This window comes from Mustelus asterias, chromosome 14, assembly GCF_964213995.1.
Source record: "Mustelus asterias chromosome 14, sMusAst1.hap1.1, whole genome shotgun sequence".
Taxonomy (NCBI): Eukaryota; Metazoa; Chordata; class Chondrichthyes; order Carcharhiniformes; family Triakidae; genus Mustelus; species Mustelus asterias.
The window spans coordinates 30619573-30633340 of record NC_135814.1 but is presented as its reverse complement, the minus strand read 5'-3'; the positions used below and the strand labels follow the sequence as shown (position 1 = coordinate 30633340).

Genomic DNA, 13768 nt, shown 5'->3' with positions numbered 1-13768 from the left:
TGTTTATTTTTGTAGCAGATTTTTCTATTTGTTTCAGGGGGCAACATTTTAAGGGGTGAATTCTTTCTGCAAATACCCACTATTTTCTTAAAATATGGCAGTTACAAAATTCAGAGACTTTCAGTGCTGAGAGAATATTATTCAAAATGATGACAAATTGTTCAAATCTGAGCTAGCCTGTAGATGGAAGGTATCCTGCATACGTTCTAGATTTACCACTGAGCAACTAAAGTGGCTCAGGCCTTTGAGAATTTCTTCAGTCATCTATTTCCAATAATTTTATCAGATGTACATCTTTCAACACTGTCAACAGCCCGAGATTAGGATTTCTTCCATGCCTTCATCTTGTACTGTAAAGAGGGCCTATTGATTCCCATTATGTTATAAAAATATTGTATTAAACTAACCTGAATCATAATACACTGTCGTCTCTCCAGTTCAAAAATCAATTGTTCGGAAACACTAGTTATCTGTAAATTTTCAACCAGACCCAAGCATTCCCTCAACATCATCAGCATCATTTTAGTGTGGTATTTTGAGAGCGAGAACACAGAACATACTGTATTTGGATAAGTAAAACCATTTTCGTGACTGCTTTATCACTGTTTTGTATTTCAGGTGAATATTTATATATGTGACATTTTCTGGTTCATACACTTGTGGTTAGACATTCTAACATAGAAGCATAGAAAATTACAGCTCAGAAACAGGCCTTTTGGCCCTTCTTGTCTGTGCCGAACCATTTTTTGCCTAGTCCCACTGACCTGCACTTGGACCATATCCCTCCACACCCCTCTCATCCATGAATCCGTCCAAGTTTTTCTTAAATGTTAAAAGTGACCACTTTATCCGGCAGCTCATTCCACACTCCCACCACTCTCTGCGTGAAGAAGCCCCCCCTAATCCCTTTAAACTTTTCTCCTTTCACCCTTAACCCATGCCCTCTGGTTTTTTTCTCCCCTAGCCTCAGCGGAAAAAGCCTGCTTGCATTCACTCTATCTATACCATCAAAATCTTATACACCTCTATCAAATCTCCCCTCAATCTTCTACGCTCCAGGGAATAAAGTCCCAACCTATTCAATCTCTCTCTGTAACTCAGTTTCTCAACTCCCGGCAACATCCTTGTGAACCTTCTCTGCACTCTTTCAACCTTATTTACATCCTTCCTGTAACTAGGTGACATCTTACTGTAATCTAGAAAATTCTAAAATCAAGAAATGACTTTGCCCCAGGTATTGCAGACTGGAGAGGTGAATAAAAAATAAATTCATGTTTACATAGACTCATAGAATAGAATTCATAGAAGCCCTTCAGCATAGAAGGAGGCCATTCAGCCCATCGAGCCTGCACTGTCAACAAGCCCACCAAGGCCCTATCCCCGTAACCCCACGCATTTACCCTGGTAGTCCCCCTGACACTAAAGGGAAATTTAGCATGGCCATTATTAAACTAACCCAACCTAACCCCCACATCTTTGGACTGTGGGAGGAATCTGGAGCACCCAGAGGAAACCCATGCATACATGGGAGAACGTGTAAACTTCACACAGTCAGCCGAGGCTGAAATCGAACCTGGGCCCCTGGCGCTGTGAGGCAGCAGTGATAGACACTGTGCCACTGTGCCACCCATATGATTTAGTACCAGCCCCACTTTTCTCAAACTTTATCATGTGAGACCAATTTTAAATTATGAGTATGTCAAGTACACAGTAACTTCTTTAAACACACCAATGGAGGCCACAAAGTGAAATTCACTTTCAAATTGATAGGTGCATACATAGTAATGGCATTGTTGTCAACATAGAGGGCTGTCTGTAAATTCAGTGTCATGTGATGAATGGATGCATTTATATTTTTGCAGTTTTACATTTCCCTTTCATCTTATTATTCATCAGAGGCATAATACATACCTAAATGGTATAAAGACACTTCAGAGCCCATAGAAAAATATTTATTTCACTCCAAAGAACTTTGATAAACAGCATAGTCTCTGAGTCTTTATATTGGGATTGAATGTTAGATTACAGCCTGGCTCAGTTGTAATATTCTCTTGTGAGTCAGTTGGTTTGGGTTCAAGGCCTACTCCAGGATGTGAGCATATCATCGAGGCGGACACTCAAGTACAGTACTGAAGAGTGCTACCTTGTCAAAGGTCTTTTGGATGAGACATTAAACTGAGGTCCACTACATTAGCCATTTATTGTGGACTTAATAACTCACATGGCACCAGGTGAGGAAAGGATCGGGAGTTCTATTATCCTAGTTGGCATTTCTCCCTCAGCCAGATGCCAATTAACTAGTTAGTTATCAAATTTTCTGTTTTGTGTGACCTTTTGCATGAATTTGCACAAAGGGTCAGCATGGATTTGCAGAAGGGAAATCATGTTTGAAGAATCTATTGGAATTTTTTGGTCTTGCCTCTTCACTGATAAGGCTGTTAATTCCAAAATCACCTTGATAGCTAAAATTACAAAGAACTCTTCATATGTGGTGCAGAACAGTAGAATTTTTGGTGCAAATTATTGACAACAACATCTTCAGTCTAAAGCTAGTTGGGCACTGTTTTTGTACAATTTGTTGATACTTCAGTCTTTACAAAGAGTGATAGAAACCATAGAAGATAAGGGCAGGAGTAGGCCATTTGACCCTTTGAGTTTATTTCGACAATGAATGTCGCCGAATGTCTTTATGAGCAAGTGAGGCAAAGAAATATGAGAGAGAAACAAACAGATCAGAAAGCTTTGTGGTGGAGACATAAATTGTAGAAATTAATTGTAAAGTATGGTGGCAAAGTATAGCTATGATTTAGGACCACTGCAATAGTGCAGGGCCGAACGTAGTGTTCTGCTGAAAATTTATTTTTTGCTCTATCATTATTTGAGATTTGCCGATTCTAATTCCCCACTCTGTACATTGAAATGCTATATCAGTGCGAAAGGAAAAAGTGAGATATAGAACTAATTTACTGCCAGCACTCCAGCATTTCAGGTGAGATATTTTATTGCAGAAAATCTATTATAAGATGATATTTGCATGGAAAATAGATGGGGTTGGATGATAAAGCAATTTTGTTTTCAAGTTAATTCTTCAATTTAATGTATCTTAACACTGATAGCAACCACTGTATCACTCTGTGTACTGAATTTTACATAATTTGACATAGATTTCAACATATGTACATACAAATATATTCTTATTAACTGCGATGGCACCACTCTGTTCACAGAAGAGAATAAAGGAACATTTTTATGTATTTCTATTCAGATTTAATACTTCCCCAATAAATACATAGAATGTGTTTATCTGACTACAGATTGTCATTTGAGTTACCTTGTTTGAGGTACTATTGAGATAAAGAATAATTACATTTTTAACCCAACAACATGTTTTTCATAATACGTTAACAGAAGATTTGTGTGGCTGCAAATAAGACTGTCAGTAAGGTAAGGTAAAGAATGTATACAGATTGTCATTGCATTTTAACATGCCGTTGGGAAGTTCTCCACCACATTTTTTGCCATCAGACAAGTGTACTTCGGAATAAGAAATTAAAATCTGCCTCATGTATATTGATTTTTCTTCACCACTCTCATTGTTTCATTCCCAGTTTGCTGTTGAGCACAATTGATTAGCATGTAATTGCCAGGAGGCATAAGGATTAAATTTGCTTCAGAATTTAGCTTTGAGACTTGGATTTTGTTCATTTAACTGCTTTTCCACTTTCCTGTATGAGGACAGGGAAACAGAGAGTGAAATAATGAAAATAAGTGGGGGTGAGGGGGGGTGGGGGGGGGGGGGGAGCGGACCATGCAAAGGTCTATTGACCTCGGGTGGGATTTTCCAGTGTGGGGGCGAGTGTGAGCGGAAAATCCTGCCCAAAATCTTTCCGAAGTGAGAAAAATTCAGGTAGCGCCATTTTAACATTCAAATTTCTCAATTATGAATTTGTTTAAAGTTTATTTATTAGTGTCGCAAGTAGGCTTACATTAACACAGCAATGAAGTCACTGTGAAAATCCCCTAGTTGCCACACTCTGACCACTGTGCGATCATGCCGCCGAGCTTGGTTTGGATTTGGTTCAGATCTTACTTATAATAGTCATTTAATCAATGCTGCAGAAGACAATTATCAGCAATTACTTTGTTTTGCAGGGTGCACAGTGTGGTGATGGTTTTAAAGTGCGTAATCTGTCATGCGTCGTTCATGATGGGAAACTCCCTGATTCAGCAAAGGTGGTGGAGAGTGAAATGTGTAGTAATCGACCAGTTGGGAAAGCCAATAGTGAGTTGGAACTAAAAGTCCGTTGTTCAGTGCCTTGTCCAGGTAAAGTGTCACATGACTATCTTGCATGAATATGAATTGATCAATTAATAGAGCACTTATGATAATCATATTGGCAATTTATTGAAATAAAACATGAAAATCATCACAAACTAAATTAAGCGTCTTTAAAGACATTATTACAATGCTTTGCTTCTACTTATGACAATTTTAATGTGTCATAAAACAAATAAGATCATGGGAATTTTGTGATATTAGATGTAATATTTGCAATTTGTTACTTATTGTTCACATCAATGTTATCATGTAATTATTCCTTAGTAAGCTGCTGTGAACAGCGGTATCTCTCTTTAATGTTACATGCTGTCTCTGGTATTATTTAGTTAGTAGTACATTGACTTACATTTATATCATATCTTTAATGTTTATGAGGGGGAAGCTAGAGCAGATGCCAAACCAATACTGATACTGCAGACACAGTACTAATAATGTATAATTGTGCATAATTCGGATATCCGATGTTACTTTATTCATTGAAGAAGTTTCCATTGTTATTAAAACCATAAAATTATTAAAATTAAAACAAAAGCAAATGGGATGGCGCGGTGGCACAGTGGTTAGCACTGCTGCCTCACAGCGCCAGGGACCTGGGTTCGATTCCCAGCCTGGGTCGCTGTCTGTGTGGAGTTTGCACATTCTCCCCGTGTCTGCGGTGGGTTTCCTCCGGGTGCTCCGGTTTCCTCCCACAGTCCAAAGATGTGCGAGTTAGGTGGATTGGCTATGCTTAACTGCCCCATAGTGTCAGGGGGGATTAGCTAGAATAAATGCATGGGGTTGTGGGGATAGGGCCTGTGGTCAGTACAGACTCAATGGGCCGAATGGCCTCCTTCTGCACTGTAGGATTCTATGAGTCTTTGACTTTGCATTCTGAAAAGCTGAAATAGATGTGGCAAATATTGGGGAAATAAAATCATCAGGCCAGGCAGCAACTGTGGAGTGAGAAACATTTAACATTTCAGGTCAATGTTCTTTCATCAAATTCCATTAAAATTCATCAACTAATGATTTGAGGCAGTGTGCACCTTGCTGGTTTGTTTCTTTGAAATATTGTTATAGCTGATGCTCTCACCAACGTGATATTACATATAAACTGCAAGATGCCACCTGTATTTATTTAATTCTTAGATCCCGCATGAACCTTATAATCATCAGTAAGTTCTGGGGGTGACTGACTGCTAATGTTGACCAACTGCGTAGGAGTGTTAATAAAGATCTGTCGCAAGGTTTCTCACACAGAACCAATTTACTAAAGATAGAAAGTCCCCTTTCAGCAGCTGTGCAGCCAACTGTAGAATGGGATTTTTAGAAGATGTCTTAGGTCATAAGGAGGTCCTTCAAGGGTGGTTCAAAAGGTTAAGTCTAGCAGTTCATGGTTTGGAAAGTACCCCTTAATCAGAGTCCTTATCAGTTAAAAACTCTTACAGTTTCGGACTTGTCAGCCACTGCTTATAATTCCTATAATTCACCTGTCCTCAAAATGTGTTCCTGTTTTAGTTCATATTTCTTTATAAAGGAGCTTATGCAGAATCATTGTTTTGAAAACTAGTTTCTCAAACAAGAAAAAGTAGACGTTTTGGTTCGATGTTGCTGTTAAACTCTTATAGTTTTATCTGCTGAAGCTTCTTTATCAGTGTTAAAATCAAGGCGTACAGTAACAGGGGGTCCATTCCCTACCGCCTAGGCTGTAATCTGCTGGAGCATATTGCTTGCCCTTGATAGAACCTATCTAATTTTCAGTCCATTGATTCTTTTGGAATGAAAATGAGCTGGAATCTGAAAATGCCAGATGATCTACCTTGGGGCCCGGGGGGTGGGGGGGGGGGGGGGGGGGGGGGGGGGCGTGTGTGAAGATAAAGGCATACCCCATTGATGCTCTATCAATCACGATACGAAGACTCCAGTGAGTGAGTGAAACTAATAGGCTTTTATTCACAAAGAACAGGAGCACACCCTTGTAGCTGACCTGGTCTAGACTGAGGCGAGGAGGAGGAACCATCACCTTTATACCCCACTCTGGGTGGAAAGGGAGGAGTCTCGGGCCAGGTGCAGCATGGGTGTGTCCAGGCATATACATGTAGTAACAGTGGTTCACCACACCCATCATCCCTGAGGTCCCGACTTTGAAAAACCAGCTTGGGCCCGAGTTGATAAAGAAGCTGATCCGACTTGTGTTCAAAATTCGGAGTTTTCAATGAAAATGTATTTGTAGTTAATGGGGCCAACTTCTCCGACATTTCAGCAGGTGTGGGATACAAATAACATTCTCCATTTAACTGCGGTGGCCAGTTTGACACCAGCAACTGCAAAGTGTCTTCCAGCGAGATAAAAGCTTATTTTTGCAGGCTGAAGCTGCCATTTTGTCCAGCAAAGAGTTCTGCATTCATCAGCTTCAGACTGCTTCCCCCACAGGGTTAAAGTTTCAGGGGCCAATTTTATTTGCCTGGCCTTTCTCCCTGAACACAAAGGGAACAATAGAGCACTAAACGAAGGGTCACCTGGACTCGAAACGTTGGCTCTATTTTCTCCCCACAGATGCTGTCAGATCTGCTGAGGTTTTCCAGCATTTTCTGTTTTTGGTTGTGAATAGAGCAGTAGAATTGTGCTGGAACCTTTGTACATTAATTCCTTCATAGTGCCTGGAAAGGCTCATTAAAGTGGACTTGTTGGTGTGCCAGATGTTTGTGACAGTCTGTTATTTGATGCATTCACAATTTTCAAAGGAGCTCTCAGTACTGCCGCAGTCCTTAGACACCTACAGCAGTTTAAAGATACTGAGCGGAATCTTACGATATTTTTTCGAAGTGTTGGTTCCGGTGAGAGAACCAGTGAGAATTCCACTAGTGCCGACAGCGGGAAACCTTACCAAATATTGAGTCTCCCTGAACAATTCTTTTTCTCACGTCATTCACACTGTGCCCATGAAAGCTTGCCTCTGATTCACTCACCTCGGGGAAACTTAATTTCTGCAATAAGTGGGTTCCTCTTTTGGAACGCCTCCCCAGCACTTGTTCCACATCCACTCATGGCTGCCAGGAAGCTAACACCAAGATTTTCCAAGGGAGCCCTAACCAGACTCCTGGATGGTGTGAAGCCGAAGTGGAATGTCATTTGCCTGCATTCCCGCAGACATCCATCCACCATGGTGACCAGCCTCGCCTGCCATAGCGAGTGCCAGCTTGCTGCAGAAGGCAACGGAGCAACAATGCTGCAAGAAGATGTGTGGCCTTCCTTGTGTAGCCAGGGTCAGTCTGCCTCCTCATGTCTCCCACTGCACCCCTTCACACACCCTTAATACCTCTATGGTGTGATTTCACTCCCAGCCACATCACACATTCCCAACACCTCTCCCCCCCAACCCAAACTTCCTATGATCCCCGCATCACCCCCGCCCCCCTCCCCGATAATCTGCTCCTCACATCCCCGCTCCCAATCAAGTCCCACACATACCCCAGACTTCATTACCATCTAAACTGGCAGGGCTCTCACCCGACCAAATTCCCACAACACCACACCCCCAATATCAACAGCCTTCCGGTCTCAACACCGAATTCAACAGCGTCAGATGATTTCCTCTACCCCACCTCAGCCCCCTTTGTTTTCATTCTTTTTAATTTAATTTTTTATTGTTCTCTACCTTTTATTTCTTTATTGTCCTTCTTCATTTTTCTCCCCCCCCCATTCTTTCCCCCACTTCATCCCCCTTCCCTGACCTTTTCTCCCTCCCGCTTCCCCTTCTCTACATTCTACCTCTGTCCCATCTCCCCCCGCCAACATCTTCATCTGTCACAGCTTACAGCTTCTCTGCCGTTTGGCCATTCACACCCTTTATTCTCTCTGTGGACAGCTATTATCAGTCTTTTCCCCTGGTTTTTGTGGCTATGACTCATCTTTCATTCCCTCACCCTGAAGTATAAATATCTCCCACTTTCTATGCCTTTTAGCTTTGACAAAGGGTCATCTGGACTCGAAACGTCAGCTCTTTTCTCTCCTTACAGATGCTGCCAGACCTGCTGAGATTTTCCAGCATTTTCTCTTTTGGTTTCAGATTCCAGCAGCCACAGTAATTTGCTTTTAACCCCCGATATCAATGCTCAGGTCTCTCTTGTCAGCCACTCTTCTCCAGTTTTGAGGATGCCCGGGGCCGGCCGAAGTGCTGCAAGGCTGCCCATCTCAGATGTAAGGTGGAGGAAAACACCAGGACCCCTGACCTTAGGGAGGGGGGAAGGCAGTAGTTACTGCGATAAGCTATCCAGCGTCTCTGAATCCCATAATAAGCCCGTTCATTGCCAGGATATGTTCAGCTGTCTGTCACATCAGGAGTCAGGCTGTTCGCTGAGGATGAGAGGAGCATTGGTCTGTCCTCAGTGCAAGTCATCATCATTCTCTTGCAGCACTCTGCCAATGGCTTTAGTGCCCTGCCCATGAATGTGGGCACCTGCATGGGGACCATTCACTGGCACCACATTTCTGATTTGATGTCAGACTCCGTGGTGGGAGAGCTCTTCACTCCCTCATAGAAATCATAGAAATCATAGAAACCCTACAGTGCAGAAGGAAGCCATTCGGCCCATCGAGTCTGCACCGACCACAATCCCACCCAGGCCCTTCCCCCACATATTTACCCGCTAATCCCTCTAACCTACGCATCCCAGGACTCTAAGGGGCAATTTTTAACCTGGCCAATCAACCTAACCCGCACATCTTTGGACTGTGGGAGGAAACCGGAGCACCCGGAGTAAACCCACGCAGACACGAGGAGAATGTGCAAACTCCACACAGACAGTGACCCGAGCCGGGAATCGAACCCGGGACCCTGGAGCTGTGAAGCAGCAGTGCTAACCACTGTGCTACCGTGCCGCCCTCGTCCTGATTGTCCCCAGAATGAGATGCTATGAGGGCATCCCTAGCCCTTCGCCCCATGCAAGCCCAGCCATGGCCTAAGGATCCTTCTTCTCCACATTTCAACCCTTGATGCCCTCTTCCTCATCCGAGGTGATGTGGCATTCCCCTGGCTCATCCTAGTCCAGCTGGTCTTCCCCGCTGCAGGACCAAGTTGTAGAGAGCACAGCAGACCACAATGATGTGGGACACCCTCTAAGGGTTGTACTGCAGGGCTCCCCCCCAACAAGTCCAGCCACCGGAGTTGCATCTTCAGCCATCCAATCGCCTGCTTGACCAGAATGCATGTTGATGAATGAGCCTGATTATAGCGAGGTGTGTGTACCCTCTGCACTGGCGTCATCAGCCACCTTCTGAATGGGTACCCCTTGGCCCTGAGGAGCCATCCTTTCAGCTGCCACTCTCCTTGAAAGACAGCTGGGATCTGCGAGTGCCCCAAGATGTAACTGACATGGATGCTCCCCAGGAAACGGGCACATACCTGCATGATACACATTGTGTGGTCACAATCTGGGACGGTATCCCTTGCAATTTATGAATAGCGCTGCATGCCACCATGGGGGTCACAGAGCCACGTGGGTGCAGTCAGTGACACCCTGCATCTGGGGCATGCCGGATAAGCAGACAAAGCCCATAACCCTGACATCCTGGCTCGCCTGGTCTAGGTCCAAGAGTAAGGTTATGGTAAGAGGAGGGAAAGTAAGAGGTACATGCTTACACCGTCTACAGTTTGCAACTGAGAAGAGACAGGGGCGGACGGGTGAAGTATGAAAAAAAAGATTATGTATGAGGATGCCAACACCCTCAATACCTATCGGTACTGCTTCAGCCTTCTAATTATGGTTAGCATCATTTGGCTGATGCGACTGTAATGGTTGACTCACTGTCAGTATGTGAAAGCTGTGAAATTTGGGTGTGACTCTTGCGGTGGAGCCAAGAGCGTGAAGGTGAGGTAAAGATTAAGAATGTCAGGTCTCAGTCTTGATTGACAGAAATTGAAACTCACTCACTTGACTTTGACGTGTGAGATTATTGACCTTCATGCAAGCTGCTTCCAGGACCTTGGTGGTTGACTTCTGGTGTTGACCACCATGGCTACCTGCTGCCACTGCGTTTGGATCAAGTTCACTTCCTGCATAACTTGCCCCAGCTACAATGCTGGAAGAGTTGCAGGCTAACCTGAAGCAGTGTACGACAGTCTGAAGTGGCGCAAGGAAGTTACGATTTTGGGGGTACTCTGCTGTTGTGTACAGTGCGGTTGGTACTGACTGCGTGCAGAAATCATAATGAACAGGTAGCATGAAGTTGCCATGGTGCCTACACTCGATGGGTGCAGGTTATTAGTGCAGCCCAATCCCTGCATCTGTTTTAGGGGCTGTCTAATTTTAGCCCCCACTGACTTCTGAAGGTGCGCTGAAATTATGCGCTTGTCTTTCTGTAGGAATTGTTCTGTGCCTGACCTGTTTGTGTTTTCCCTGTGGTCTCAGGTTGCTGTGTGCTTTTGCTTTGATTCTGTGGTTGGTTTGCCTTGCTTCCGATTGATTTGTTGTGTGTCTGGCTGAGGAAGCTGCAGTCACTTGAAATGTCTGGAAGCAGAAGTGGGAGAAGGCAGGATTTTCATGATAATTACTTTTGTAAATATTGATAAGGACAATGGAAAAGAGGAGAACATTCTGCCATAAGTGACTAAGATGTGGCAAGATGAGCTTGGCAGCAGGCCACATGAATGGGCACAGCACAGTGCAAAGCCCGACCTGGGCATGAGAGGGCCATGAGGTGGCATGGCATGGGGAGTGAGTTCTGAATGGGAGTGAGGGGTAAGGGGTAGAGGGCCTTTCTGTTTTTTCCTATTTAACTGGGTCAAATAGCTACAGCATCGAGTTGAACCTTTTAAACAGTCTGCCTTGGCATCCCACAGCCCTGGTGGCTGCCTCCCTGGTTGGTTGACCCGACTCCAGTCCATACCCACCCCACCCCCCACCAACAATGAGAATGCCACTTTTGCTGGAAGTTTCTCCCAGGGAGGGCAGGCCAAGCTGGGAATTTTCCCGACTCCCACTATCTGCCTCAAGGATGAAAATCCAGGCCAACGTTTCAGGTTGATTTTCATGCTAGCACTTTGCTTCAACCTGGCTCACTAGTGGCTCAGTTTCGGGTCTAACCTCCATTGGGTAACCATTTGGAACTTCTTTGAAATTTATCTATTGAATATATAAGTTAGTATTAATTGTCATTGTTGGGGAATGGAATAGTATTTCCTCACAGGAAAGAGAGAATAGATCTGGCACTATGTGTTGATACAGTTCCAGATCTGTGTTATCTAGCTAACCTTGCCCCCTCCACTATGAGGGGTAAATGTATTTGCTATTAGTAGTAAACTGGTACTGTCTAGTATCCAACTAATTGGTCATCTCCAATAATTGCAATTGTAACCAAATTCTGTGCATTTGTGAACTCATCTAAACTTTATTGAGTGCAAAATATGGGCTGGCATTTCATACACTGAGCACTGCAACATCAGAGGTGCCATCATTCAGATCAGAAGGCAAACTCTCTCTCTTATCAGCTGGATATGCATGACGCCATGACCCTATTTAGAAGAATCACATAAGAGTTGTCCCTCGTGTCCTTCTTAATATTTATCCCCCTACCAACATCACCGAAAGAATGTGATTGTTTGGGGTATACATTGCGGTTTGTGGGACCTTGCTGTCAGTATGTCAACTGTCACATTTCATGAATTATCACAATGAATACGCTTCAATGTCGGCGTGCATTGGAATGTCTTCAAGAGTATTAAATAAATCCAAGTTTTACTTTTGTCATCCTTTCTTGCAGATAGTTTTGCTCCATTTTAACTATATTACACAAAAGCGTCACTTAAGCCATTAGCTTCACAAGTTATTTTTCTCCAGAGAATGTTTAGCACTTCATCAATCTTATACACTGTTGAGCAATTGGCTGCTTTGTTTCACTGAGATCAAGGAGTGTTTAATTGCCACGTTCAGTTAATATTGCTGCGAAGATGCAAATGTCTAATTCAGTGCATGAATCATCGTTGTACATTTTGGATCCGGGCATTCTGGTCATGGAATATCTCAATTGCAACCATCAGGTGACTGTCACCTAACTGAGTGGTCAGCGTGGAGTGCGTGCCAGTTGATCTGCCTAGATGGAAAAAGGTTTGAAACCTCCGGTCGCCAAACCCGTTCCAGAGCTGTGATTGTTCAGGCATTAGAAAACCAGGAGAACTGCCCTGAACAAATTTGGGAGGAGAGGGCTTGCACAGGTAAGAACAGATCAAAGAGGCCGTTATTAGAAATGCAACTGGCGAATTTACCATCGATTAAATTGTAAAACAATCAATGTATTAATTCAGCTAATTTATTTTACAGAACGTAGTACAGGTACGGTGGCCCTGATTTTACTGACACGGCATTCTGAAATCGGCATTCCCCGTTGACCTCGGGCGCCATCTTACGATTCTCAGGCGGCCATGCCGATAAAGTCAGGGCCATTTCTCAAAACCGGCAACCTCGGAATCAATTCTGTTCCAGATTTCAGATCTCACTTTATTTCAGAGAACCTTAACGGAATTAAGAGACACGTGAAATCATGTGTGTACATTTCCAGGTGACGTCAAGGGTCAGGTGGGAAAAGACGGACGCTTGAAGCCGGTAACAAGTCTGGAGCATACCCGTGCCACTGTACAGTAGCACCTAGCCGAATTGTCCCACTGTTATTATATTCATCATAGAATTCCTACAGTGCAGAAGAGGCCATTTGGCCCATCGAGTCTGCACCGACTCTCTGACAGAGTAACTTACCAAGGCACTCTCCCCCACCCCATTCCTGTAACCCCACACATTTCCCATGGCCTAATCCATCTAGTCTACACATCTTGGGACACTAAAGGTTAATTTAGCATGGCCAATCCACCTAACGTGCGCATCTTTGGAGTGTGGATAGAAACGAGAGCACCCGGAGGAAACCCACATAGACAAGGGGAGAATGTGTAAACTCCACACAGTCACCCAACGCCGGCTCCCTGGAGGTCTGAGGCAGCAGTGCTAACCACTGCGCCGCCCTTTACTAAATTAACATTGACGTATGACAGTTTTTGGACAGCTCTGGTTTTCAGATAGCCAGCTTTGATAAAGAAACCACTAACATAATCTTAGATAGTGAAAGTCAAGAGACGTGAGCTTTGATGTAAAGCTGTTTAAATCATTTCCTTACTGCTAAAACTGGGTTCAGTTGGCTGACCCGAATTGGGAATGGAAGACCCTCTGCAACAATTGATGCCTAATTTCTAGAATGCTGTACATTCAGATAGATGACGTTTTATCTAAAATACTCACTTTGTTTCCTCTATCCCACAATGAATAACATTTCAAAATGAGGTTAAGAGTTTGTAGGAAGGGTTATTGTTTATTTCCCATACCAATTCCAATCATCTTTTTGGGTCTTCCCTTGTTTGCGGCTACTGTGAAGGTGTCAGGCACATCAAGGGCCACATATTTCACC

General features: G+C 43.7%; 1 protein-coding gene across 1 annotated transcript in view; it reads left to right on the top strand.

Moving 5' to 3' along the window:
- thsd7ba (thrombospondin, type I, domain containing 7Ba) overlaps positions 1-13768 on the top strand; it is a 624788-nt gene that overhangs the window by 563700 nt on the left and 47320 nt on the right. The window contains 2 exon segments of the mRNA XM_078229305.1: positions 4153-4324; positions 12357-12530. Of these exon segments, the coding sequence (XP_078085431.1) occupies positions 4153-4324; positions 12357-12530 (346 nt within the window).